Here is a 27,271-nt window from a genome sequence, read left to right as displayed (position 1 = left end):
GTCGTCACTTTGAAAGTGTCTACTCCATCTGCTTTAGAACAGTGCGGTCTCTCTTCCATGCCTTGGATGGGGCTATCCATTGAGTTGTCAACCTAAGCATTGACTTACCTCCTTAACATTGGACATTGAATGGTGTGAGCTACGATTGTAGGTTACCATTTCTCATGGGTTCTGTCTGGTCTGTGATATTCAGAACACCAAAAAGAGAAAAGGTGGACATGTGTTTTACATGGTTCCTTTCACATTCTTGGGGTTCCCAAACAGTCGTGTCTCAGTTCGTTCATGAACTGTAGCTAAATGAGGGAACCAGTTTGCGTAATTGATCTGACAACCAGCTGTTGAAGTCAAGAGCCTGTTTATTTATGTCAGTGGCAGCAATTGAGGATAAATGTTGGCCAGGGCAAGCTCCGTGGTTAGATTCATTGGAGTCCCATTGGATTTTCTGTCTATCTGAACAAATGAGATGTTCATTTCATGTCTCTTTCTGAAGATAGTGCCTATGTCAGTCCTCAGTGTTACACTAGAATATCAGGTTGGGTATGTGTATGTTCATTCAGCCCACATAAATGCCTAACTCAAGGGCACAAACTGATAAACTTGGTCAAACTAACACTCGACTCAGCTGAGAAGCTATTGCCTGTTTTGAAGAGAGTAGCTGGCAGTGTTTGAGAAAGGAGGAGTAGTTTGCATTATCATTGCTAGCAGTAGCATATTGGCATTCGAGGCTTAGAATCTTGAAATGTGGAAGCTTTCTGTGGCTGACTGTGTTTTTATAAATCAAACTGGCATTGAAATGGATTTCATTTTCACTTGTTCAGAAATTGCAACCTGTAGATTCTGAGTACCAAGAAAACAGACAGTGGTCGCTTGTCTCCAGCCCGCTGGGTGTTGGAACCTTTGGGGAGGTGTATGTTGCGAAGGATCACTCAACTGATTTCACCTGTGCTGCTAAAAGGGTAGGTTTGTACACTTGGAATTGTTATATTTTAAATGTCTACGCAGTATTGTAATCAAATGAGTCGAGAGTTGACTCGAGTACAATATGGAAAGGAACCATTTGTTTGACTCATTACATCTCAATTCATTTATATGGTGAGCAGTTTAGTTGTACGGTCCAAGAGGGCCCCATTTCTGATTCCCCAGTCTGTACTACATAAATCTTAACCAGAGTGTTTCTGTGAGATACCTCTATTCTAAGGCAGGGGTAATTGAGCAAGGCTCCTCATCATGGTTAAGTGAGCAAGTTCGGCAAGGAGAGGACTCAGTTCAGCTCTGCTGTCCTCTGCAGTTGGGCATCGTTGCTGTCAAGACTTGTGTACAAAATGGCTAACTCAATACTATATCTGACAAGATGTCATTAGATTAATACTGGAAGAGGAGGTAATGTTTACTGATAACTTGGCCACACAGTATTCACAGGAGCCTTGGGCAAGAAAGTGTGGTTAAATCACTTGATCTTTAAAAGTTTTGTGGAAGAATAGAGAACACTTTGAGAAACTGATACATGTGGCATTATTAAAATAAAACTGATATTAAGCAAATCATTCTTGTCCAGGGTGATCATAGAATCCCTGCAGTGTGGAGTCAGGCCATTCAGTCCACATCAACCCTCCAAAGAGCATCCCACCCCATTCTTGTAATCCTGCATTTCCCATGGCTAACCCACCTAGCCCGCTATCTATGCGTGAATTAGCAATGGCCAATCCATCTAAACTGCACATCTTTGGACTGTGGGAGGAAACCAGAGCACCCGGATGAAACCCATGCAGGCTCAGGGCGAATGTGCAAACTCCACACAGACAGTTGCTCAGCAGTGGAATCAAACCCAGGTAATGGGCATTATAAGGTAGTAGAGCTTTCCACTGTGCTGCCCTGCAACAGGGAAACTCTCCAGCTCTTCCAGTTTACCATATTTTGCTTGTAACACTTGTGTGTGTCAGTAGAATTTCTTGTTTAATTTATAGTAAGACAAGTGACCAAACAATGTTAACCTCTCAGCAACTCCTAATTTTCAGAACAGTGCTAATGGTGCTATTCGCACTGAATCCTGAAATTTCAGGCTAATAGTTCTGTCCTGATATAAGCGTAACATAGAAACAAATAATGAGTCTGAGAATGTATTGTCCATCAATCTCCTCTTTCAGATTCACTTGGCTAACTTTCAGCCACAGGAATTGCTGACCTGGAGCAAGTTGAACTCCCGGCGAATTGTTCCATTATATGGGGGAATAAGAGAAGGGGAAATGATCACTCTTTTTATGCAGCTGATTCAAGGTAAGTTACAAACCTTGTTATAAACACTAGCCCCATCACACATTGTGAAAATGCAGAATCATCTGCACATCAGTTGTACCCAGCTCATTATTGCATTCAAGCAGTTAGCATGGATTAATGTTCTACCCTGAAAGGGGACTATATGTGGAATATATTGCAAGTTGCTGTGATATGAAACTACGTGCTAAATGACAAATGGTGGGATTTTGCTCTCCTGAGATAAATAGGGAAAATAATTGGGCAAGTTGGCACTGCCAAGGTGCCCGCATCTTTCCTGTCACCTCAGCAATTAATTTCCGTGTGGGAAGGTCCATGGGCAGTCTTCCTGACTGACTGCCAATTAAAGCGTTTAAGTAGCTAATGGCCTCAACTCGCCACCAGTACCCACCTTCCTGTCTGGTGAGGAAATTGTCAGCCTTTCTGACAGGGAAGTCAAGGTGGCCAGCCTGCCTGTTGTTAAAGTTACTAGCGACCTAAGTGTCTGCTCATCCCGATCCCATGATTCCCTTAACCGTCTTGCCATTGCTGCCCTTCAGTGTTGGACCTAAACCTCCAGAGACAATTGTAGTCCTGAGGTTCTTGGCCTCTGGCTAGCAGCACCTGGCAAGGTGGGACCTCATTATTAACATCTAATGGCCGAGAGGCCTGCCATTCAGTTCATATGTGGCAATCTTGCTGGTGTAAGTGAGGCTTGTGGTCTTCCCTCAGAATGCTTCATGCAAAATGCATTGGAATCAATAGTAGGAGAGAATCCAAGATAAATTGTCACTTGGTGGTTAGGGGTGTTAAGTTCAGATTTTTATAAAGCCGTTGCTTTTCGTTATTCTGATTGCTTCGACCTGTTCTGTCATGAATAACGTTGACAGTCCATGTTGCTACAACTGGACCTGCTCTGGAGTTAAGTCCACATTTCGTCAGGGTTGAGCCCAGGGTAGGCTGGGATGTGGAAAATCTCAGTCAGCTGGTTTAGTCCAATCACCGGATAACGCAGAAGGAGCTAACAGTAATTACTCAATTTGTACAATCCATTGTGTCACCAAATGTGAGCAATGTGTTAATGTGTTTTGTACAAATCCTGGAATGTTATTTGTGAGATTTCTTGCTTGTTTTAGGTGGTTCCATTGCACAACTAATACTGAATAAAGGACCTCTTCCTGAAGCTCTGACTCTGCATTACACGGGACATGTCCTGGAAGCACTGGAACATCTACACTCGCATGGAATTGTGCATGGAGATGTTAAAGGTAACATCACAGTTACGTCATATTCCACTCTCTTCTTTGCTGTTGATTCAGGTTTCCATCAGGAAGTGTACTTTTGATGTGTCATTGCCAGTGTCAATTTAGACTCATCATAAAATGATCTTTGTTGTTGCAATCCCTTTGATGTTATTGAATGTCTTAAAGTGAGCATTATTTTATGACTGGACAATACATGCTGACTGCTGATGTCAAAAGATTCTAGCCAATGTTAATCATAGCTGTGTTGTCTGTTCCTCAGCGGACAATGTGCTGATATCGCAGAGGGGCTTGGAGGTTTATCTTTGTGACTTTGGACATTCAACACAGTTGAGATCAGTGGGCAAGAGCACACCACATGGTAAGAGCTAATAACATGGATTGGTTGGACACACTGAGATGGATCCTAACAAGAAAGTAGCTCAGAAAAGACATGGAGGCAGGGAAGCGGAGATGGGAGAGGAACTGGAAGAAGGCAGTATGAGGACTGTTGTGAAACACAGTTAATAGCAGCTTATCATGGGCCTCAAAGATCTGTTTCAATTGTGTGGTTGGATTGTTATGACACACGCTTCTGTGTACATGACGTTCTGAGGGAGCAACCTGAACCCAGGCCTTTAGGCCTACCACTTTGCAACAACACTCACGGGCCACTATTTAAGGCTGCCAAACTACAGGTGGGAAAACCAGCGCAGAATGTCTATAGACTGCCAGGTTTCAGGGGAAAGTCATTCTTCAGTGGCTTCCTGTGGTGGATTATGAGTAAAACACATCTGTTACGTGCAGAGTTATTAGAGAAGTGGTCCTTCAGAACCTCCTGGTGCACATTTCAGACAATCCAACTGAAAGCAGGCACCTACTGAGGAATATCTGAGAGCAGGCACACACTCCATCTGCAAGCAGTTTGATTGTGTCACTCGGAACTTGACTTCATTTTATCCTAAGAGGAGTTGGGCAGTCAATAAAGCCTTCTGTTCTGTATGGACACGGCTCCCTTCTCCGCTTTTGCAGCATGCTTCTGACAGAATTGTTGAGGAATTAAAACACATTTATTCACTGTCTCTCTACAGGTAATCACTGCTTGGGTACAGTGACACACATGGCCCCTGAGGTTGTTGCGGGTCATGGGTTTGGTGTGAGAGCAGATAGCTGGAGTGTTGCTTGTATGATGCTGCACATGTTAACTGGCAGTCACCCCTGGAAAAATATTTCCACAAATCAACTACTGCTTAAGGTGAGTTCTAAGTTTAAAACAGTGAGTAGCAAAATTTACTGATGAGCCCAATGGGTGAAGTTTTACATGGAGGAAGCACCGTGCCATATTAATTGGAGTATGTGTGCACGTCTCTCCCTGCGTGGACTGCCAGAGTCCTAGACTTGGATGGAGAATTGCTAAGCAGTTGTTTTTACTTTTTCAACACAATAGAGACTGAAGCACAAATCAGCTTAAGCATTTATTCATTGCTCTGCAGTAGCCAACTGAAAGAATATTGTAACATTGCCAAATTCCCAAAACTCCTCCATACCCTTTCTCAATCTCCAGCACCGAAACCAGATTCCTTCTGTGTTGCCACAGAAAACAGTGGCTCGGGTCCATGTGGATATATCCCATCACTCAAATAACGGTCTAAATGATATCTTGGCGCTTAACACCTTGACAGTTAACCCTCTGAAATTTTATTCAGCTTATGTCAAACACATCTTCTGTTAGAGAACTTTTTAAATTAAATCTTTTTTTTGTTCTTGAATAATTGTTTTTAAATTTAATATCCCACAGTTATTAATGCGATTATGCATCGCCACTGCCTTCCTGATTTGTTTTCCAACAGATTGTGACACAAGATCCTCCAGTGGATGAAATCCCACCCACATGCAGTCCACACACGGCTAATGTCATCAGGGCTGGTTTGATGAAAGACCCACAATACAGAGCTACAGTGTCTGAACTCCATGCCCAGGTGCACAAAGCACTAGCCATACTGCGACAACGTAAGTAGAGATTGAAGTCTGACAAATTGCCTGCCATTAGTTGAAGCTGAATATGGTTGCATGGAAAATAGAGCTTGATGAAAACAAAAGAAAATATAACATCCTCAATTATTGGCAAAAACACCCAGGGGATTTCTTTGTCTTCCACCACCTGGGTTTGGGCTCTGCCTTGCCCAATGAGATGAAAATCTCCTCTTCCTGGTGTTAGTAAATATCCAAACTGAGTTGGCAAATTCTCAGATAAGAGATAACAAGGAGTAGAGCTGGATGAAGGGTCTGGACCCTTCTTCAGAAATGGGTGAGGGGAAGGGGATCCTGAAATAAATATGGAGAGGCGGATGGAAGGTGGATAAAGGAACAGATACGTGGAGAGGAGACAGACAGGTCAAAGATGCAGGGGTGGAGCCAGTAAAGGTGAGTTTAGGTGGGGAATTAGAGGGGAGATAGGTCAGCCAGGGAGGACAGACAGGCAGAGACAAGCTGGGCTGGTGTTGGGATGCGGTCAGGGGAGGGCAGATTCTTAACCAAGTTTCATCTTGCCTTCTGTCTATCTCTTGAGCTGCCTTCAAGTGGCAGGCAATTGTCAGTCTCACTTTGCAGTAACCTTGAGTAGTAAGATATTGTTACATGATGCAGTAAGAAATGTCAGTCTGAGTTTAGGGATAAGGCCCATTGTTGGTGAAGTGTACCTTGGAGGTCTGTGCATTGGAAAATATTACCCGAGCAAGTATTGGCTGGGGCTAAAATTGTTTACGATTTATATCAAAGACTTGGATGACAGAAGTGAATTTATCTCGCCAAGTTTTTGGACAATACATAAATAGGTGGCGAGGCAAGTAAGTGAGGATGGCACAGTGAGTCTACAGAGGGACATCTGCAAGCTAGGTGAGGAGGCAATAGCTTTAGCAGGTGGAATATAATTTGGGAAAATGAGGTTATGCACTTCGTATGAAGCGTGAAGAAGCTGAATATTACTTACATAGAGAAAGCTGCAGCACTGAGAGAATTGGGGTTCCAAGTGCATACAATTCTAAAAGTGAGCAGCCATATTTCTTCCCCATAGGGAACGTAAATAGAACGTTGACCTTTATTTCAAGTGCACATAATATACAAATAGGGAAGTCTTACTAAATCTATTCAAGACATTGAAGTAGAATGAACAGTTTTGATCTCCTTATCTGAAGAAAGATATGATGGCATTTGATGCAGCCCAGAGAAGGTTCACTCGGTTGCTACTGGGTATGGAGGGATTTTTTTACGAGGAGAGATCGAGTAGTTTGGGCTTGTACTCATTGGAGTTTAGAGAGATGAGTCAACATTATCCAAACATGCAAGATTCTTGGGTTGCTTGACGATTAGATGCTGGAAGGTGGTTTCTATTTGTGGAAATGTCTAGGACCAGGGGCATGATCTCAAAGTAAGGGTTAACTCATTTAAGGCAGATGAGGATTTTTTTTTGTCTGAGAGTAGCGAATCTGTGGAATTCTTTACCACAGAGAGCTGTCGAGGATGGACCACTTGTACATTCAAAACTGAGATATTTAGTCAATAAAGGAATCAAAGATTATAGGTAAATAGCAGAAAGGTGGAGTTGTGGATTGTCAGATCAGCCATGATGTCACTGAATGGACACAATGGGCTCAGTGGCCTACTTCTATGTCTTATGGTTGTGGTCCATAGCCTTAAGAAATGGGAGTAGGAATAGGCCGTTGAGCCTGTTTGCTCCATGACCATGTTGGTTGATCGGCTTGTCGCCTTTGCTCCAATTTCCTGTCTGTCACATGACCTCTGATTCACCAGTTTGTCCAACCCAGGCATGAATTCTTTCAGTAACCAACCACCATAACCAATCACCGCCATGCTTTGAACTTTTACTCCTCCATTCAGGCTCAACATTTTGAGGCTAGTTATTTCGTGAAGATTAAATAGTGAAGTATATGTGATTCACCCATGTAATCATCTGGTCTCATACAGAAATAACCTTACATTGTAATGCCCTTAAAAGGTGTGACTAACGGGGGGTAACCCAAAAGTGGGTGGAAGTTGCAGTGTCTCTATTAAAACAGTGACACTGGGACTGCAAATGTGTAATATTTGTTTATGTTCCAAGTATTGATATTTTAATTTTCCTCTCATTTGTGCTGCAGGGGCTACGGGCAGCTCTCCAACTAATCCAGTTCAGAAAATGACTTGTGCCCCGAGGGTAGATGATGCTGGCTGTGATGGTGCAGGCACTACGCTGGCAGGGGACCTGAATGCTGGGCACTGTGCCACAAAAGGCCGGCCGCCTCCTGGATCAGAGCAAGTGCCAGCCAACGTTGACTCCGACAAGCACAGATTCTGCTACCTGAAGGGAGGTCCACTTAACATGGGCAAAATGGGCTCGGTGGAAACTCTGACCAAGAAGAGTTTACCACCAGTCTACCATAGACGGCCGCGACCCAGAAACTTAATTCGACTGGCCTGTAACTTTAGCCAGCTGCTTCTACGAGATGAAGAGATTCAGATCCCTGAAGAAGTGACTGAGCCCTTCAGTGACGAAGAGGATCTATCCACTCCCTCACCACTGTTATCACTGCATTCACTCCAGAACAACGAGGCAGACAGGAAACTCTTGGAGGAATACGGGAACCTGCAAAGAGGTAACCTGAGCTGTTTTGTGCGTTCCGAATAACGAGACAAAAACGTTCGGGCTCACAGGTATTGAAATGTTTTGGAAGGATTAGCTAATAAATTATTTTGATTATTTGGGCCATTTTTGCATGCAGTACTTTCAAGAGTAGCACCCTTTTGGAATATTTTTTGTCAAACCTTATTACAAGAAACTTCATTCAGATGGACAGTACCCATCCCAAGAAGCACATGGTGAGCAGGTCCTTCAAATTCATTGGTCCAACCTGTGAAGTGCGATTCGTTGTCCCCATTCATGATTCCAGTTGCATTAAGTTCCTCACTTCAGTTCAAAAAGATTCAAAGTAACACATAGCAATTTTGATTACCAGACTCAGAGAACTTGTCTGGCATTGGCAAAGTGCTAAGTAACAGCGTGGCACTGATAGAAGCCTGTGGTTTGGGCACCTGTCAATCAGGAGAAAAGGTGTCAGCAACTACACTTCAAGAATATATGATTTGCCATAAAGTGCTTCCTAAGAGACATTCTGAGGTGTCAAAAATGCTACATAATTGCAAGAGATAGTGGTACCTGCAGATGCTGGAGAATCTGAGAAAGCAGGGTGTAGAGCTGGATGAACATAGCAGGCCAAACAGCATCAGAAGAGCAGGAAAGCTGACGTTTTGGGCCTAGACCCTTCTTGCCCGAAACATCAGCTTTCCTGCTCCTATGATGCTGCTTGGCCTTTGTGTTCATTCAGCTCTACACCTTGTTATCTTAAATAATTGCAAGATTTCTTTTGAGTGATTTTAAAAAATGCAGGAGAGAGTAGAATTTGGGTACCTTTTGCTGCTTAGTTGTGAGTGCACTATTTTCCATCAGCATTTTCTTAAAAGAAAGCAATTGTAATCCTGTTCTTTGTGATCTATTTAGCCTAAAAGTCTGTGTAGCTTGCTGTTAAAATGCGGATTTAGCATCTTGTCTACTTGTTTTCCACATAGCCTTTTTATTTGATGTTTCAGAATTTCTACTTTACAACTTATCGCAAGTGTTTCCGGAAAAGTTGGAAGACCACATATTAGACGTGTTAAGCAGTGATGCATACAGCATAATGGAGGACTGTGATAAGGTAAGCTACTCCATTACTAGACTGCACAGATTGATTATATTATCAAGAAAATGTGGAGCTGGAGGAACACAGCGAGTCAGGCAGCATTAGAGGAACAGGAGAGTCTGTGTTTTTGGGTTGGGACCCTTCAAAGGTCAGGTCCTGGATGAAGGTCCCAGACTCAAAACATCGACTCTCCTGCTCCTCTGGTGCCTGACCTGCTGTGTTCCTCCAGCTCCACACTGTGTTGACTCTGATCCAACATGTGCAATTCTTACTATCATCAATTACATTATCAAAGATTTTGTCAGGGCAACAAGCCTGTGGGGAAAAATATGCAAATCAGTGTAATTTACAAAACAATATGGATAGTGGTTAATATCATGTGATGTTAGGCAGAGAGAGTCAAGAACAGGGGAGAAATTTTAACCCAATCTTCCAAATGGGAACCAACCTAGAGAACGTTGGAGAAACTCAGCAACGTCTGACAGCATTTGTGGACAGAGAAATGGTATGAGTTCAATATGACTCAAACTCAAAACATTAACTCAGTCTCTGCAGATGCCGTCAGCGCTACTAAGTTTCTGTAGCACTTTCTGTTTGTTTAAAATTTCCAGCATCTACAGTATTCTGCTTCAAACCAGTGAGAAATTGATGGGAGGAGCAGAACCAACCACTGTATATTTACTTGTTTTCCTCAATAGGATATTTCCAGTGCTGCAAATAACATTTAACTAGAAATCTACTGTCTTTTTTTCAGGATTCCCAAAAAGGAATGACGAGCATGAGTGGTAACTACAGTTCTGGAATTCATTCAATGTCATGGAATAGTCTGACTGATGGCCATAGTGCCAGCTTTAGTCTCAGTCAACGATTGGATCACCAGCAGGACATGCCAAGTCTTTTCAATGGTAAAATAAGCACATTCCCAACACCCATTTGAAAACTGTATAGACAACAAGTGAAAGTCTACCATAGTATTGTCAGGATGTAACTTGAATTAGTGTTTAGATGACATAGTGAATCATTGATCTGTATTTTATGTACCTTTAGAGGAAGCAAAGATAACAAGGAAAGATCCTCATCAAGGTAGAATACATAAAAGATAAAATTGGTCTTGAACAGAAAAGTGTGGAATGTGGAATTGTGAATCAGCTGAAAGAACTGCGGATGATTAGAAACAAAAATAGAGATTGCTCGAAAAGCTCTGCAGGCCTGGCATCTGTGGAGAGATGTCAGAGTTAATGTTCCAGGTCAAGCAACCCTTCTTCAGTTCAGAATTTCACTCATCAAATCTGACGAAGGAACACTCGACCCAAAACGTTAACACTGTTTTCTCTCCACAGGTGCTGCCAGACCTACTGAGCTTTTCCAGCAGCTTCTGTTTGTCTTTGTGAATCAGCCACGTGTTTTAGACCCGGCCTGATCTATATTCCGTTTGACTGCAGTAGAAAAATAATTTGTGTGAAGTGCAAAATGGTGGTTAGTTTGCTATCATACACTGCTGAAGATTAATTGCACCTTTTATAAAAGTTTAGAGTGGTGTAGATGAGTAAACCTAGGATACCACTTTTCAATATGTTATACCAGTAGGAATTTTAAAAAGGCTTTAGATATGGGTGGAAACCATTTAAAATTATCTGAAATTAATAGTTTGGAAAAAGTTGAGGGGCTGAACAACACAAAATCCATTTACTCTTTTATATTGGATATTAATATACAGAAAGATTGAATAGTTCCTGATTTTATTCGGTGAAATAAATGCTGATAACGTGACTTGCACTATTTGATTCTGGAAAACTTGCTGAAATGGAAGGAAATTAAAATGGTGACAAACCATTACATCTGTCTCCATTAGTTTCTCTTACAGTGTAATGGCCAATGGCTATAGCACATGTGGGCTCTTATTAATAAATTAGACAACAAGTAAAGTTAACACAAAAGTAGGTTGATAAATATTTGGACCAATTTCAAAACATGTTGTCTTTAAACTCACTGGAAAACATATTTCTTTGAGGTATTACGAGCAATGTGCTTTTTTAAAAAGAATGTTTGATGCTTCAAAATAAAAATCACTCATAATATATTGGCCATAAATTCTGTCGATTCCTACTGTTGTATGAGTTGGACTGGTGGAAGGGAATCAGGAATTTTGATGCTATAAATGATTCTGATTAGCATGGCCAGGTCACATTCTTTGTTTAGGTCTGTGTTGAGAAATAGGTAGGAACGTAAATGCAACTGTGCAATTAGCCTAGGGAACCGAGTTGGATAATGATCATGTTGAATAGTGCAGCAAGCTCAAAAGGCCGAATGGTCTATTCCTGTTCTTATTTTCTGTTTCTTAGCATTTGTTTCCTCCCTCTGAGGCCTCCTCAAGTGTATAGGGAAACCCAACGGCACAACTTATTGCTGTCATATTCTTAAAAGGAAAAGTGGCTCCATTCCATTACACTGAAAGGAAACAGAAGTGAGAGACCCTTCCTCTGCATCTATTGTGAAAGCTCAGACCACAGGATCTGGATGAATCATGAGTGCAAAGGTGTCAAAATCTAACAAAGTGATTGAATAAGATTAATGATATAGCAATGCAGTAGCTAAGCTTTTGGAGACTTGATAGCAATTGGTCGGGACAGCTGAAACAAAGCCCCTGAATTCTTGTGACTAAATTCTGTGATTTCTATTCTAGGAGTTGAAGCTAGAATTCACACATTCAGTGGAGAGTGTTTGATTGTACATGATATGCGAAGAGCTACTGTAGGCCAGGTGGCTACGGGTATCAGTAATCTGGTAAGTTTTTTCTGAAGGAGAGTACCGTTTATCATGTTGTTGTTTGCTGCGATTTGGGTTATGATGAAATTGGGTTAAAGATTTTTCTTAAGGTAGTTTGCGAGGGTGCGGAGCTGCTAGGATATAGAGAGAGGAGCTATTTCTGCTGGTTGGATTCTAGGTTTTGTCAAAAATTTAAGGGGTGAAATCAAGAAAATCTTCCAGGCAATGGCTTGTAAAAATTTCAAACTCTCTTCCTTAAATTGCAGTTGAAGCTAAACTAATTGTCAGTTTTCATTCTTGGGATTGATAGATCATTGTTAATCAAAGTCATTAAGCAAAATTGGAAAAGACAGGTCTGTGGAGTTAAGGTACAGATCAGCTTTGATCTCTAAGTGGTGAGATTCATGATGAATAAATATTCAAAACTGCACCCACTGTCTTTTAAAACTTATGCCAGTTTTGTGAGATTATTTAAGTATATGTGCAGGAAATAAAATCCCAAATTTTAAAAATGTCTTATAATTTATGAAGTTTAAATGTCTGGATTGTAGACGGAAAGCACTAATGTCCAATTCATTCCTCATTGACAGATCCAGATTCCTAGTTTCTCGCTGGTGAAACAAAATGGGCATCCTATTTCACCGGACTTCGAAATCCCAGATTCTGGAATTGACCTGCGGTGCACTCCAGCTTCCAACTACAGCAATTCCTGGACCTGGAGGGTTAAGGATGGAAACCTAAATTTCAAGTCTTAATTTTGTTTTTCTGCACGTATCTTGTGTACTCTGGGATGATAACTCAGATTTGTCATTTCACTGAGATTTCATCACCAAGGCTCAGATTTCTTTAACCACTTGGATCCTCAAACCACATCAATAGTACAGACTGGAATCTGCTGTCCTAAAAATGGCTGTTTATGTTGAAGCATCTGGTTATTTTTCAGTGTGAAATTCCTGATTTGTTGTGTCCTTTTTAAATCCTAAATTGGATTATTTTCTGTGTGAGAAAATAATTCCTACTTAGAAACAGTAGAATCATTAAGAGATTCAGTATCCAATTGTTTGCAAAAGTTCAGTAAACCCCTGTTCATAAATATGTTATACAACACTGGAAAATATTATGCATCTAAATATCTGAATAATTAGCACAATAAAATTGCTGAAAGCTTGCTAACAACAGGAAAATAGCCTAATACTCAACGAAACACTGTTGGATTTCCGTGGAAAGTTACAAGGGATTTGGTAAAGTGAATTACAGAAGACTGGGTAGCCAGAAGACTCAGATATAAGATAATTGGCATACGAACCAGGGAAGACATTAGGAGATTTTTCTTTGCAGCTCGTTGTTATAATCTAGAATGCATTGCCTCAAAGGAGATTCCATAATAACTTTCAAAGAGAAATAAGGTCAACACTTGAAGGCAAAAAACACTGCAGGAGATCTTTTGTATGTGTGGGAATAATAGGTGAGCTGTTTCAAACAGCACAAGCATGAGGGGCCAAGTGGCCGCCTCCTTCGTTCCATAGCTCTGTGATCATCTGCTGCAATAGCAGAAGGTCTACAGAAATACTGGATAAGCTTCATCAACATGTACCCTATTTCTCCATGTTTTGAGAGAATTTCCATGGAAATCCGAGCCAGTGTAATTAAATATACTTAGATACTTTAGTGTCCTGACAATTCAAGCAAGCTGCTAAATGAGTACAACAAGCATTCTAACATTGTATAACAAAGAATGGGATTGCTAGTATGACATGTGAGGACCAGTTACAGTGGAAAAACCCTCTATCAAGACACTGTAAAACTAACCTTCAGAAACCAGGGTGTGCAATTATCCCTGTGTGATTCTTAATATTTGCTGGTTTAGATTTCACTCATCAGTGACTTTTAATACACTTTCAAAAATCATTTCTTTATTCAATTTGTGCAAATAGGTTTTCAAAAAAAGGTTTGAGCTAATGCTTGCTTTTTTGCTGCTTCAATTATAAATTTTACAATCACTTGCAGTTATGGTTTAGTATTGTAGGTTTTGAATGTAACATATGAATAGTGCCTTTCTTCCTTTAGATTGTCCTTGGTGTCATAGAGAAATAGAATCACCTTCAGTTGATTCCAAAATAGAATTCAACAGAAGGAGATAATACACTGGACATTTTGAGATGAGCTAAGCGTATTGGCTTCCTGGCCACTTCTCACTGTTCTTGCCACTGATACAATTATTAACCTTGATAGGTCATAGTTCGGTTGTCTATTGATATTTTATTCTCCCCCTCTAGTTGCGTTGAGGCTGCTGAAGCCTTTCACAATGTAGTGTTCAGTGGGGATGTAGCAGATAGTGCAGGCCGTGGAGGCTGAAGAGCAAACTGTTGGCCGCCATGTGGAGTCTGTCATCCAGTTGAGTGTAGCAAGGGGTGAGCTATTCCACCTTGTGTGGGGACATGGTGATGCATTCTTTCCCCACGAGAAACATTACTTTGTGTCAGCTGTGGTACAAGGTGGTGATGATGCCATTGGGATCTGCATCCTGACCACCTGCCCCTTCCAAGAGGCAGAGCATTAGGAACCTAAGCTGCCGTGGAAAGGCAAGAGGGAAGATGACCTGAAAGGTCTCGTCTGTTAGGAGGACGAAACAATGGACAGCCATATTTTATTTATTTGTGTTCTGTGGAAGAACCAATATATTAAAGATTCTCGTGACAAATGAATCATTGAGGATCACTACAGATGTGCAGCTTTGGTTGACTGGGGAAGAGTCACTTCCCCATACATGTCCAGCCAAATGAGAATGGTCTCTTTGCCACTGGTCAGTTCTAAAGGGATTTTCATTTCTGGAAATGCTGAAGTGATTTGACCAAATTCATTTTAGTAAGAAAAAGCATTTTTGGTGGTATCTTTAATAAGAAATAAGTGCCATGTTATACTTCTGTGTTAATATAGAGTAAGATTCCTCTCTATAGCAAGATGAAGCATTATTATGAGTTGTGGAAACTGTGTGTGTGTTTTCAAATTCCTGGAATTTGTATCAGTCCTGAGATTTGTATGTGACTTTATAACTTGTGCAATTTCAGAATTGTATTTTGTAAAATGTACCAAGGGCTGGGCACTGGGACTTGAAAGAATATCTCCAGTATTACCAGTCTGCAAGATTGCTTGAAGGTTCTTGAGTTTGACTCTGCCGTACCTGAGACAGGTCAGCTTATAAACTTGCGGGGTTACGTCACAGGTCTGGTTTGGACTGAAATTAAAGCATTGCTATTTTCTCCTCAAAGTCAGAATGGTCAGTTTTGAAGTCATCAAATAGCATGGCTTGAGTGAATTTGAATTGGTGTTGATGGCTAGTGTGCATGCCTGAACTAAAGCCTTTGGCTAAGTAAAGTCTTTGGCTCACTATTAAAAGAAAATTAATAAAAAGACTGGTCATCCATATAACCTGCTGTAAAGTGCGATAGCAGCAAATAACAATCCTCTTTCCCTGGATTATGTTTGACTTGCTAATTGGGTATATGGATCTTTTGTCATATAATATTTTAAAATATATGTGTGTATATATATATATATATGTTGAAAAGTTGTATTTTTTAACAGAAAATATAACTACTGATATAAATAATATCGCTTTTAATCAGAAACAGGACCTTCGCTGTACTGTAGAAACTTGAGGAAAGTTATGCCAAGTACTAGATTTTTGTGCAGTTGGGGAAATTGCTGGGCAGGACCCGAAAATGGTAGTCCAACCCTTATTTCCAACAAATACAATTTTTGTATTGTGGTTGGTTGGATTAATAGAGGCTGGCCTCAGTATTTGGTAAAGGATAACAGTTAGGTACCAATTAAAATGGCTTGTTTGTATCTTAATAGGATGGGATATCTAATGAGTAAGAAACTTTGAGAATTCAAACATTTTGACTTTATTATAAACTTTACTGATTGGTCAACAATTAATAAGCAGCTGAGAGAGTTCATGTCAGTTAATACCAGTCATTTTCAGCATTTTAATGCCTTTATTTGTACAGCAAGCTTTATGATCTGCAAAGTGTAGTGGTAGCAGATTCAATAATTTCAATAGATAATTGAATAAATACTTGAAGTAAGAAAGAGTGATGGAGTGGAATTGATTAGATTACTTTTTCAGGAGCCAGCACAGATATAATGACTTCCTCCTAAGTGATTTTAAAACATACAGAAAAATCCATATTCGGTTAAAGTAATTGAATATGTAATGTTCTGAATTCATCACCTGATATTCCTCCCAGTACTGATGTACGGATAATTATCTTTTGCCTGTTGGCATAAAGTTCACAAGGCCTACTTTGAAACATCTATTTGGAAGGGCAGATTGCTCTGTAGAATATTTTGCAACTCTAGATACATAGCTTGAGAGGCTCCCACTGCTATTGTTAGGCTTTTACTAAAATGCTGGTGACAACATTACTGTTATTCTAGAGATTATGATCTGGTTTGCACACACTGGTGTTGGTGCCACATCTCAAGTCTTGTACCCTTCCGTATGCTTTATTGAATGTCTCTTAAAATGCACCTGACTAATGAATGTAACCCTTGTTTGGATGATTGTGGTCGCAGTAACTAAGTAGCTTGTACTTTTATCCAGTGGCTATCAATGGTAAGCTCATTTCATTATGTGAACAAAGGGTATTTTGAAATGAGTTAAAGAAATATCACCTTGCACAATATCATTGATTTGTACCCAGGTAAAATAATAAAGCAATTCTAATGTTGTACTACTTTGTTTTGCGTACATTTCTCATTTGATTTCTGATGAGAGGAGCTGAAAAAGTACTAGGGAAACTCAGATATAAAGGATGACCAGTCCTCTGGACGTGATGTCCTCCATTCTCATCTTTTTAAGAGAAGCGATTGCAGAGAAAGAGTGAGTGCATCAGTTGCAATCTTTTAAAATTCTTTAGCTTCTGGCATGGCCCAATCAATTGGGCAAACAGCAAATTTACCACCTCTATTGAAGAAATAAAAAAAAGAGACAGAAATCAAGGAACTACAAGACAGTTAATCCAATGACACCATGATCAGCAAGTAATTTGTCAGGAGGAGCTAGAGAGCCTGCAAAGGGATATATAGTATAAGATTAAACAAATGGAAAATGTCTTGCGGTGGAGTATAATGTGGGAAAAGGTGAAATTGGCAGTAAGAATAGAAAAGTGGCATAGTAGTTAAATGAAACAAAAACAGCAATTCCTGAGAAACCCACAGGCTCTGGCAGCATCTGTGAAGAGAAAACAGCTGTTCTGAATAAGAGTCACTGGTTTCATTAACTGTTTCCTTCTCCACAGATGCGACCAGATCTGCTGAATTTCCTAAGCAATTTCCTTTTCAGTTTCAATAGAAAACTGCACATTAATGAGTTAATAAGGTTATTAATAAGGAACAATCCTCTTTAATAGGCAAACGACTGCTGCCTAGTAAGAATCTCACCTCAACACTCCAGAATTTGCATTAAATAATGCAGCACTTTGTTCCCACTGTTGAAGTTGACCTCGCTGGAACGCTTACAACATTCTGCCTTGATTCATGCAATATCCATGTCATTCAAGCCGCTATGAGATTCCATCTGTAGTATCTGAAATGGTATCGGCCAACATTGGCTGGACAAAACGCATGTGCGGTGCGGCCTCACTTGGAATATTGCGCAGTTCAGGTCGCCCCATTACAGGAAGGATGTGGAAGCATTGGAAAAGATGCAGAGGAGATTTACCAGGATGTTGCCTGGTCTGGAGCGAAGGTCTCATGAGGAAAGGCTGAGGGACTTGGGTCTGTCCTCATTGGAGAGAAGGAGCCTAAGAGGGGATTTAATAGGGACATACAAGATGATCAGAGGATTAGATAGGGTGGACAGTGAGAGTCATCTTCCGAGGATGATTGACGTCAGCTTGTACGAGGGGGCATAGCTGCAAATTGAAGGGTGATGGATTTAAGACAGATGTCAGAGGCAGGTTCTTTGCTCAGAGTGGTAAGGGCATCGAATACTCTGCCTGCCATTGTAGTTAACTCAGCCACATTAGCGGCATTTAAACAGTCCTTGGATAAGCAGATGGATGATGATGGGATAGTGTAGGGGTATGGGATTAGATTAGTTCACAGGTCAGCGCAACATTGAGGGCTGAAGGGCCTGTTCTGCGCTGTATTGTTCTATGTTCTAACATTTTAAATATGGTGCCACATCTTGGAAGCTTCATGGCCCATTGTTGAGCACTTCTGCCTTGCTCACCAAGAAACTCACTGAGTATTGAGCCCAAAATTCTTACTTTCAGAATTGAGGAGTGAACAGAAACAGCTTTGGTTGGAGATAAGGAAATAATATTTCTCACTAGGATCATTTGTCCATTGAATTATCTTTCCCAGGAAGTAGCGGTGGCTAAGTCGCTGAATTTGTTCAAGGCTGGATGAGATGGATTTTTGATAGGCAATGGAGTTATGGGAAGGCAGACAGGAAAGTGAGTTGAGACGGCAGCTAGATCAGCCATTATCAACTTGACTGGCACTGGAGGGTCAAAAAGCCAAAAATCCGGCACTTGCTCCAAAGATCTATGATCCATCCCCTGTAATTGGGGAAAATGCAAGAATTCATTATTAAGGAGGCAATAGCAGGACATTTGAAAAATTGTTGTACAATTAGATGTGTGGTTTTGTGAGAAGGGAAATTGACAAATTTATTAAAACTCTTTGAGGCGGTAATAAATAGGGCTGAATGAGGCTATAATAGGCAGAGCTGATAAGGGAGAACAAGGAGAGTGACCTGTTCCCACACTGTAGGGGATTCTATGATTAAAAAGGACAAAATAAAAGGTGCGGCATGGTGGCTCAGTGGTTAGCACTGCTGCCTCACAGCACGAGGGACCTGTGTTCAATTCCACCATTGGGCAGCTGTCTGTGTGGAGTGTGTACATTCTCCCTGTGTCTGCGTGGGTTTCCTCCAGTTCCTCCCACAGTCCAAAGATGTGTGTGTTAGGTGGATTGGCCAGGTTAAATTGTCTATTGTGTCCTGGGCTATTTAAATTAGACAGATTAGACACCTAAATTGGGGAAGTGCATGGTTATGAGGAAAGGGTAGGGTAATGGTCCTGCATGGGATGTTCTTCAGAGGGGTGGTGTGGACTTGTTGGGCCAAATGGCCTGTTTCCACAGAAGGTGGGGGTGGTAATCAATAAGATACCACAAAAATACTTAAAGATAAGAGTTTATTGTAGGCATTGTTATATTAATATAAGGATACAGTGCCTTAACTTCAAAGGCTACAGTAAACTATTAAGTCCTAGCCTGCACTTCTTCCTGCTGCTGTAGTCCTAGTTATAGTGGCTCTTGAAGTACCCCTTCCTCTGTACCTCTGCTATCATTTAGTAGGTTCATGATGAGTCTTTGGATTAAGTCCCTTTCCCTGGCTGCTAATGTTGAAGACAATGTCCACCGGTTTCCCCTCAACTTTTTAGAGATTTTCCTTCCCTCTACACTTTTGTCTCTCTCCTTTACACATTTCACTGGCCTCCCCTCTGTCAACAACAGATAAAGGATGACGTCTCCCAAATAGCTGACCTTCATCTTAAGAGTCTGAGCCTCACAGACCATCGTGACCATTTATTGGTCAGGGATCTGACATCTCATGATACCCATTTGTGAAACTGAGGGAAAAATTTGTTTTAATCAAGAGGTAAATTTATTTGAGTTAGTTCCCTTCTCCATCAATCTCAGTGACCTCCCATTGTTTGCTTGTGACATGACTGTCTCCCCACAGCCCAATGGGATTCAACCCTTAGTTCCTGACATCAATCTTCGTATTCCCGGCTTCCCAATGGATTAGGTGACTTTTCACCAACAATTAGAACATTCAGGGTCATTGCTATGGAATGATTTATCGTATGGTGTTAATTGTTTATATGTTTTCTGATTTGGTGGTTATCAACTACAGTCTGTAAATACTTCCCAAGCACGTGATTTTACAAAAATCAGATTTTATGTCAAGGTCATATTTTCCCCTCATTTTCCACTCATCTGATATCTGACCCTGTGGCGTCTCTTTGAGCGTAGACCTAAATTATTCAATGAAATAGTTGAGCATGCAAGTGGGCATTGGCCAGAGGCTGGTTAGAGGTAGGTCAGGGGGCAGGAGTGCAATGCAGCCACTGTATATGCAACACAAAATGAGAGAGCTCTCTGACTGAGGTAGACAACACGCACAGACAAGTATTGGGAGAGATCGTGAGATAGAACAGCAGTCACCAAATCTGATGTGGGGCTCGATGTTCAGCATTGATCAAGAGCAGGGAGATTTATTAAACAAATATGTTTTGAGTTTATAATGTGTTGTAGTTTAGATAGGTGATCTACCAATACTAATCCATTTGGAAAGGGGCTCGTTCAACCAAACAATTAAAAAAAGCCATTCTTATAATAATTTTAGGTGCAATTGTGATTTACTATTAAAGAATGAGAGGCCATCTTATGACACAGTGGTATTGTCTCTATTCCTGAACCGGAAGGCTCAGTTCAAGTCCCACCTGCTCCAGAGATGTGTAATAACATGTCTAAACACTTTGATTAAGGAATTAACGTTAAAAAAAAACTATAAGAGGTTAGCATTTGTAAGCTTGGCTCAGCTGGGAGATTGTTGTATGATGTCAGAGGAAATGGGTTCAAATCCAGTTTGAACACAGATCACAGATTAGTCTGACATTTTCCTTACAAAAACTGACTGATTTGCTGTTTTCTTTTAGATCAGATGTTATATCAAGGTCATAGTTTGCCCCTTGTTTTTCGTTGTTCTGATATCTGATTTTATGACATCTCTCTGAGCGTAGGCCCAAATTATCTCCATCCACCATCCACCCTCCTCTGCCTTCTAGAGTCATAGAGACAGACCCTTCAGTTCAACTCAGCACCTCAGATACACCTAAGTTAAACTCCATTGGCCTGTTGGCCCATCAAATAAAGGCCCTGTTGTACTCTGAGGTGACCTTCTTCGCTCTCCACTACACCACCAATTTTGGTGTAATCTGCAAACTTACTAACCATACCTCCTGTATTCAGATCCAAATCATTCATTTACATGACAAAAAGCAGAGGATCCAGCAGCAATCCTTCTGGCACACTGTTGGTCACAGGCTCCAGTCTAAAAAGCAACCCTTCACCAACACCCTTTGTCTCCTACCTTCGAGCCAGTTCTGTATCCAAATGGCTAGCTCTCCCTGTATTCCATGTGATCTAACCTTACTAGCTAGTTTACCATGTGATTCTTGTATAACGCTTTGAAGTCCAAACAGACAACATCCACTGCTCGGCCTTCATTAATCTTCTTTGTCACTTCTTCTAAAAACTCACTCAAGTTAGTGAGGCACAATTTCCCACGCACAATGCCATGTCCACTATTACTGTCCAGTTCTTGCCTTTCCAAATACAAGTAAATCCTAAGATTTTAGAGTAGGTTTATAACTTGGGTTGTGGATGTTGTGATGATCATGACCGAAAGACTCCTACGACCATTGGGCATCAGAGTAGCACACAAACCCGCATCAACCCTTTGCCAACTGCTCACCCGAAACAAAGACCCAATACCCATTATGGCCAGGACCATTGTCATATACAAGATTCACTGCAAAGATTGTGACAAACACTCCATTGGACAAACAGGAGGGAAATTAACCACAAGAGAACATCATTATCAATTGGCAACAAAAAGACATGACTGATACTCACCCTTCTGCATCCACAAGGATAAGGAGAACCATCAATTCGATTGGGACAACACCAGAATCCTGGGACAAGCAAAGCAGAGATAGGCACAGGAATCCCAAGAAGCCTGGTACTCGACTAAGAAATCCATCAATAAACACATAGAACTAGATCCCATAAACTCATCATTGCGAAGTAAAACTGGAAGTGCGGTGACCCAGCTCAACCAATGCCAGAGTTTAAATAACAGGCGGGAAAACACAACAGAGCTTCATCGGAGGCTGCACAGATGATATTACCCATCAGGGTAATGAAACATCTGCGGAACAATGAACCAGCTCAGCGAGCCAACCAACCACAACATGTATATCCTGCCCCTCAGCCCCCTCCAACAACTCACCCACCATTGAGGTCAGGCTTACTGGTCGATAGTTCCCTGGCTTTATCTTACCACCTTTCTTAAATAACGGCCCCACATTAGCCAATGTCCAGTCTTCTGACGACTCACCCGTGGCTATCAATGACACAATTATCTCAACAATGGATCCGGACTCACTTCTCTAGCTTCCCAAAAAGTCCTGCGGTATACCTGATCAGGTCCCATGGATTTTTTCACCTTTATGCATTTTAAGACATCAAGCACTTCTTCCTCTGTGATACTTTTCAAGATATCACTGTGTATTTCTCCAAGTTCTCTAGCTTCCATAACTTTTTCCACAGTAAACATTGATGCAAAATGCCTATTTAGTATCTCATCTATCACCTGCGATTCGACACATAAGCAGCCTCGTTGATCATTAAAGGACCCTATTTTCTCCCTAGCTACTCTTTTGCCCTTAATGCATTTGTAGACTCTCTTTAGATTTTCCTTCACGCTATCTACCAAAGCTATCTCATGCCCCTTATTTGCTATCCTCATTTCCCTCTTAGTATGTTCCTACCACACTTGTACTCTTCTAGGGATTGACTCAATCCCAGCTGGGTGTATCTGACATATGCTTTGTTATGACATTGAGCAACTTGTTCCTTGACCCCACTCTCTTTAGATAAAATATGTTTTTGTGGAACCTGTAACTATGAGTCTTGTTCTTACCTATCTTTTTCTGGGTTATGTGAAAGATCCTTTGTTGCAGTCTATTCTGAACTAGAAAATCCAATACACATTGGTTCTAATTGCCTCGCTCTTGCTTCACATAATCAACCTCAGGCATTTCCCTTCTTAACCACACTCAACTATTTCTGGGTCTCCGTTACCAGCTACCTTGAGTTTATTTCTTCTAGTCCTTTCTGTAAGGAATCTACTCCAATCTCCATAATTTTCTGCTTCCATTGTATCTGTTCTGATAATGCAGTACTGTATTACAGTGCTTCCTCTAGTACTTCCCTGTCTTTCAGCTGAGGATTCTCATCAGTTTGATGGTCTGTTTTTTTTTGTCTCCCAGAATCACGAGAAGGCTCCCCTTCCCCTCTCCTTTCACCTCATTGAGTCTGCATTTGACAGACCATCCTTCATCATTCCTGCCACCTCATCCACGAACCTTCTAAAAATACAATCCCGTTCCCCCTTCTTTTACAGTACAAGCACAACATCCCATTCCATCTCCCGCACCCAATCGCAATGTTTAAGCTCAAGATGCAATGCAGAATCTACCATTTTATCTCTTTTCACCAAGGCCTCAAACACTTCTTCCAGTTGAAAGAGTGATTCGTTGTACTTCTTCTAATACAGTGTGCTGTGTTGCAGAATCCCTACAGTGTGAAAGCAGGCCATTGAGCCCATCAAGTCCACACTGATCTTCTGAAAATTACCCAATTCCCTATCCTATCCTGTAACACTGCATTTCCCTTGTCTAATCCAACTAACCTACATATCCCTGGATCTTATGGGCAATTTAGCATAACAATCCACCTAACCTACACATCTTCGTCTTTGAGAGGAAACCAGAGGACCCGGAGGAAACCCACACTGACACGAGGATGTGCAAACTCCACACAGACAGTTGCCTGAGGGTGGAATTAAACCTGGGTCCCAAGGACTGTGTAGCATCAATGCTAACCACAGAGCCACTGTGCAACTTCTTTTGGCTGCTTCTACATTGGGGGCATCAGACACAGATTTTGCCACTGAAAGAAAGCATGTACGCAAGAGCGGCAAGCATGAGGAAGGAAAATGGGATGTTGGCTTTCATTCCATAAGACCATAAGACCATAAGACACAGGAGTGGTAGTAAGGCCATTCGGTGCATCAAGTCCACTCTGCCATTTAAATCATGGCTGATGGGCATTTCAATACCACTTCCCTGCACTCTCCCATAGCCCTTGATTCCTATAAATCCATAAGACACAGGAGTGGAAGTAAGGCCATTCGGCCCATCAAGTCCACTCCGCCAGCATAAGTTTTTGAGTACAGTAGCAATGAAGTCTTACTGCAGCTGCACAGGGACTTGGTGAGACCATTCCCAGAGCATCGATTAGTTTTGATCATAACAGAATATCTTGATTCAATTTACCATGTGACCCCAAGCTGCTGGTTGCCTTCATATTAAATGGGGCCAAGACAAGGCTATTTGGCCCATTTAGCGTTCTATATGATCTTGTGGATCCAACTCAAAATTGCTGCTCTGTCCTCACAACCCTTGACATTTTTAGCTTCTAAAAATCTAGTGTCTTTTTAAAATTTATTCTGTGACTGATATCTGTGCTAGATATTTCCACACGGTCATCAACATTTGAGGGAAAACATTTCTCTTCATCTCAGTCCAAAGAGGACTATGCCATATTCTGAGATCCCCTTGTTCTTAACTCCTTGGCCAGGAGAAACAATATCCCTGCATCCAGTCTATCTAGCCATCTTAGAATTGTACATGTTTGAAAGAGAACTCCTCCAAATCTTTGAAACTCCAGTGAATACTGGCCTGGTCGACCCAATCTCTCTTCATACAACAATCATGCTGGCCTGGGAATCAGTCTGGAGAACACTTATTGCTGTCCCTCTATGGCAGGTATACATCTTCTTAGGCGAAGAGATGAAAATTACACACACCACTGCTCCAGGTGCAGTCTGACCAAGTCCCTGTACAGCCACAGTAAGACTTTATTGTTTCTGTACTCAAATACTTTTTTAATAAATGCCAACACACCATTTGCCTTCCTTACTGCTTGTCAGACTTGCACCCATGCTTTCAGTGTGTGGTGCACAAAGACACCCTGGCATCTTTTGTACTCGAGATTTTCTAATCTGCTACGAGTTAAAACATAACTTTTGTTCTTGTTTTTGTTTTTGGAGTTGACCGATGATATGGATCCTTATGAGAGACTCAGGTGGTGGTCTATATAGAACATAGAACAGTACAGCGCAGTACAGGCCCTTCAGCCCATGATGCTGTGTTGAACTTTTACCCTAAACCTAAGGTCTATCTAACCTCCACGCCTGCCCTATACGATCATCCATATACCTAACTAATTGCAGCTTAAATGCCCCTAAATTGTCACTGAAATGCCCCTCTTGTGGATTGCAATCTACCTGCTTCAGTCTAGGATAGTGGAAGGGAAAAAGATGAAGTCATTGGCATGAAGTCATTGGCATGAAGTCCATACACAGGGCAAGTTTCAGTCTCCCAAATGGTTACGGAAGAATTTTAAAACCTCTTTGTTAAACACTGTCATGGCGAAGTGATGATGAAGTGCTGAGGGGGCTAGTGCAAGGTAAAACTGGTTGCTACAGAACTGAGGAGTTGACGGAAGAGGAGATTCTTTGCAAATAAGTGGCTTAAAATGGATAGGTGCAACAGGAAACAAGCGATGGCATTCAGATAGATCTAGGTAATGGGTAAAAAAAACTCTTCTAGGCCCGAAACGTCAGCCTTCCCGTTCCTCTGATGCTGCTTGGCCTGCTGTGTTCCTTCAGCTCTACACCGTGTTATATCAACCTAGATTAGTGTGTGCAAATTTGTCAACTTAAGAGAGGTGAGGAGGTTGAGAAAAGATATAGAAAATATCACCTATGCCTTTGTTTAGGATGGTTTGATGTTTCTCAAGGGGCAGAAGCCAGAGTGAGATAACTCCAACATGGAGTCACAGAAGAGATGGATTAACCCCTCCTAGATTATCCACAACTTGAAGTGGTAAGGGGTAATTCTCTGTAACTGGAGAACCAATGAAAATGCTGGGAATAGCAGAGGGAACCTCACGACTATAGGTGAGCCTGGATAATAAATTTGTTTGTTCAGTTTGCTGACTGGGAGAGGTCAGGTGAGGAACCACTGTTGCACTAATTTAGTCATCCGATAAAATAAAATAAAGGATCTCAGCAGCTGGCGATCTGAAACAAAAGTAGAAAGTGCTGGAGCAACTCGGTGGCTCTGGCAGCATCTGTGGAGAGAGAAACAGTGTTGACATGTCAAATCCAATATTACTCTTCTTCAGAACTGCCCGCCTCATGCACACAACTTTCAGGCAGCATTCCTGAATCGTCATCAGGAGTGAATCCATCATCAATCAATTTCCTGCCTTCTCCTCAGATACCAAGAGAATTTTAAAGCCTCTTAAAGTTAAGATCATCACAGTCCTACTAGACCATTGGGCTGTCCTCTCATGAGACAGAGATGATGAGTGGAAGCTGAGTAGGAGCGTCCTTCATGGTAATCTCAGCTGCTGTGAGAATGAAACTCATGCTGTTAGCATCACACAGCATTTCAAACCGGCTGTCCAGATAACAGAGCTAAAGTTGCAAAGTTAAGTGTGACTAAACCAGGAAAGACAAGGGACTAAACTTGGGAGCTCCCTGGACTGAGTGACTTCAGCAGCAATCTCCACGTTTCTGACACAGAACTCAAAAACTGCTTTTCCTCACCAGGTTTCCCCATCTATTTCTCCTCAATCTTCTCTACCCCTGCCCCAACCTTCTACCCACCCAAACACCTGCACCTTCCTCAATCTTTCCCCTCCATTCCCTTGCTGTTCTTCTGAAAGCATTGGTCCTTCACTAGTGTATGCCTCTTGCCAGATCCAGTTACCCCTTCCCCTTCAGTATCTCACACAGAATCATTATTCACATCTGAGCCCTGACAGATTCAACAGGTCGCTCAACTGCAGCAGGCATTTCCAAGTCCAGTTACTGCCTGATTTCAATTCCTAAACGATAGTGATGCCTACCGGGACACTTGATTCAATTTCCCAATCATTAACTTGACTAAAGTGATTGTGGCACCTTTTGTCATTGTCCTGCCTGGGGTTAACTCTCACTGAAGAATGGCCTATGAGCTCAAGTGTGGGATCTTCTTAGCCTGCGTATGTCGGTAACATGATTTAACTCAGATGTCAAGAAAATTTTCATCATTGTGGTGAGGTTTTGGCGGTCTGTATAGTAGTAACAGTAAGGATCTGTTTCTACTGACAAGTGTCTAGAAAGGTGAAGTCGAGACTGGATAGTTTGATTAACCAAAAACTGCGATTCATTGCACGCAACTGAATCTCAACAGGTTGTTGGCAGAGCTAATTCAACCAGGCGAGGCAAAACCACTTTGTACTTGTCTTTGACTATCTTTATACACGGCCTGATCCAGGCCAGCTTCTGAAAATTAT

The 27,271-nt window shown here is 41.5% G+C and overlaps 1 protein-coding gene across 2 annotated transcripts in view; it reads left to right on the top strand.

Annotated features, from left to right (window-relative positions):
- map3k14a (mitogen-activated protein kinase kinase kinase 14a) overlaps positions 1-16,731 on the top strand; it is a 63,295-nt gene extending 46,564 nt beyond the window's left edge. For both annotated transcript variants that reach the window (XM_048560816.2, XM_048560815.2), the window contains exons 6-16: positions 819-956; positions 2,145-2,274; positions 3,387-3,518; positions 3,775-3,873; positions 4,583-4,746; positions 5,342-5,501; positions 7,649-8,143; positions 9,135-9,241; positions 9,981-10,131; positions 11,910-12,010; positions 12,583-16,731. In XM_048560816.2, the coding sequence (XP_048416773.2) occupies positions 819-956; positions 2,145-2,274; positions 3,387-3,518; positions 3,775-3,873; positions 4,583-4,746; positions 5,342-5,501; positions 7,649-8,143; positions 9,135-9,241; positions 9,981-10,131; positions 11,910-12,010; positions 12,583-12,747 (1,842 nt within the window). In that variant the 3' untranslated portion in view covers positions 12,748-16,731. The remainder of the gene's footprint in view (positions 1-818; positions 957-2,144; positions 2,275-3,386; positions 3,519-3,774; positions 3,874-4,582; positions 4,747-5,341; positions 5,502-7,648; positions 8,144-9,134; positions 9,242-9,980; positions 10,132-11,909; positions 12,011-12,582) is intronic.
- The last annotated feature ends 10,540 nt before the right edge of the window (positions 16,732-27,271 follow it).

This window comes from Stegostoma tigrinum, chromosome 31, assembly GCF_030684315.1.
Source record: "Stegostoma tigrinum isolate sSteTig4 chromosome 31, sSteTig4.hap1, whole genome shotgun sequence".
NCBI classification, from domain to species: domain Eukaryota; kingdom Metazoa; phylum Chordata; class Chondrichthyes; order Orectolobiformes; family Stegostomatidae; genus Stegostoma; species Stegostoma tigrinum.
The sequence above is the reverse complement of the archived record's forward strand: the minus strand, read 5'-3'. Positions and strand labels throughout refer to the sequence as shown.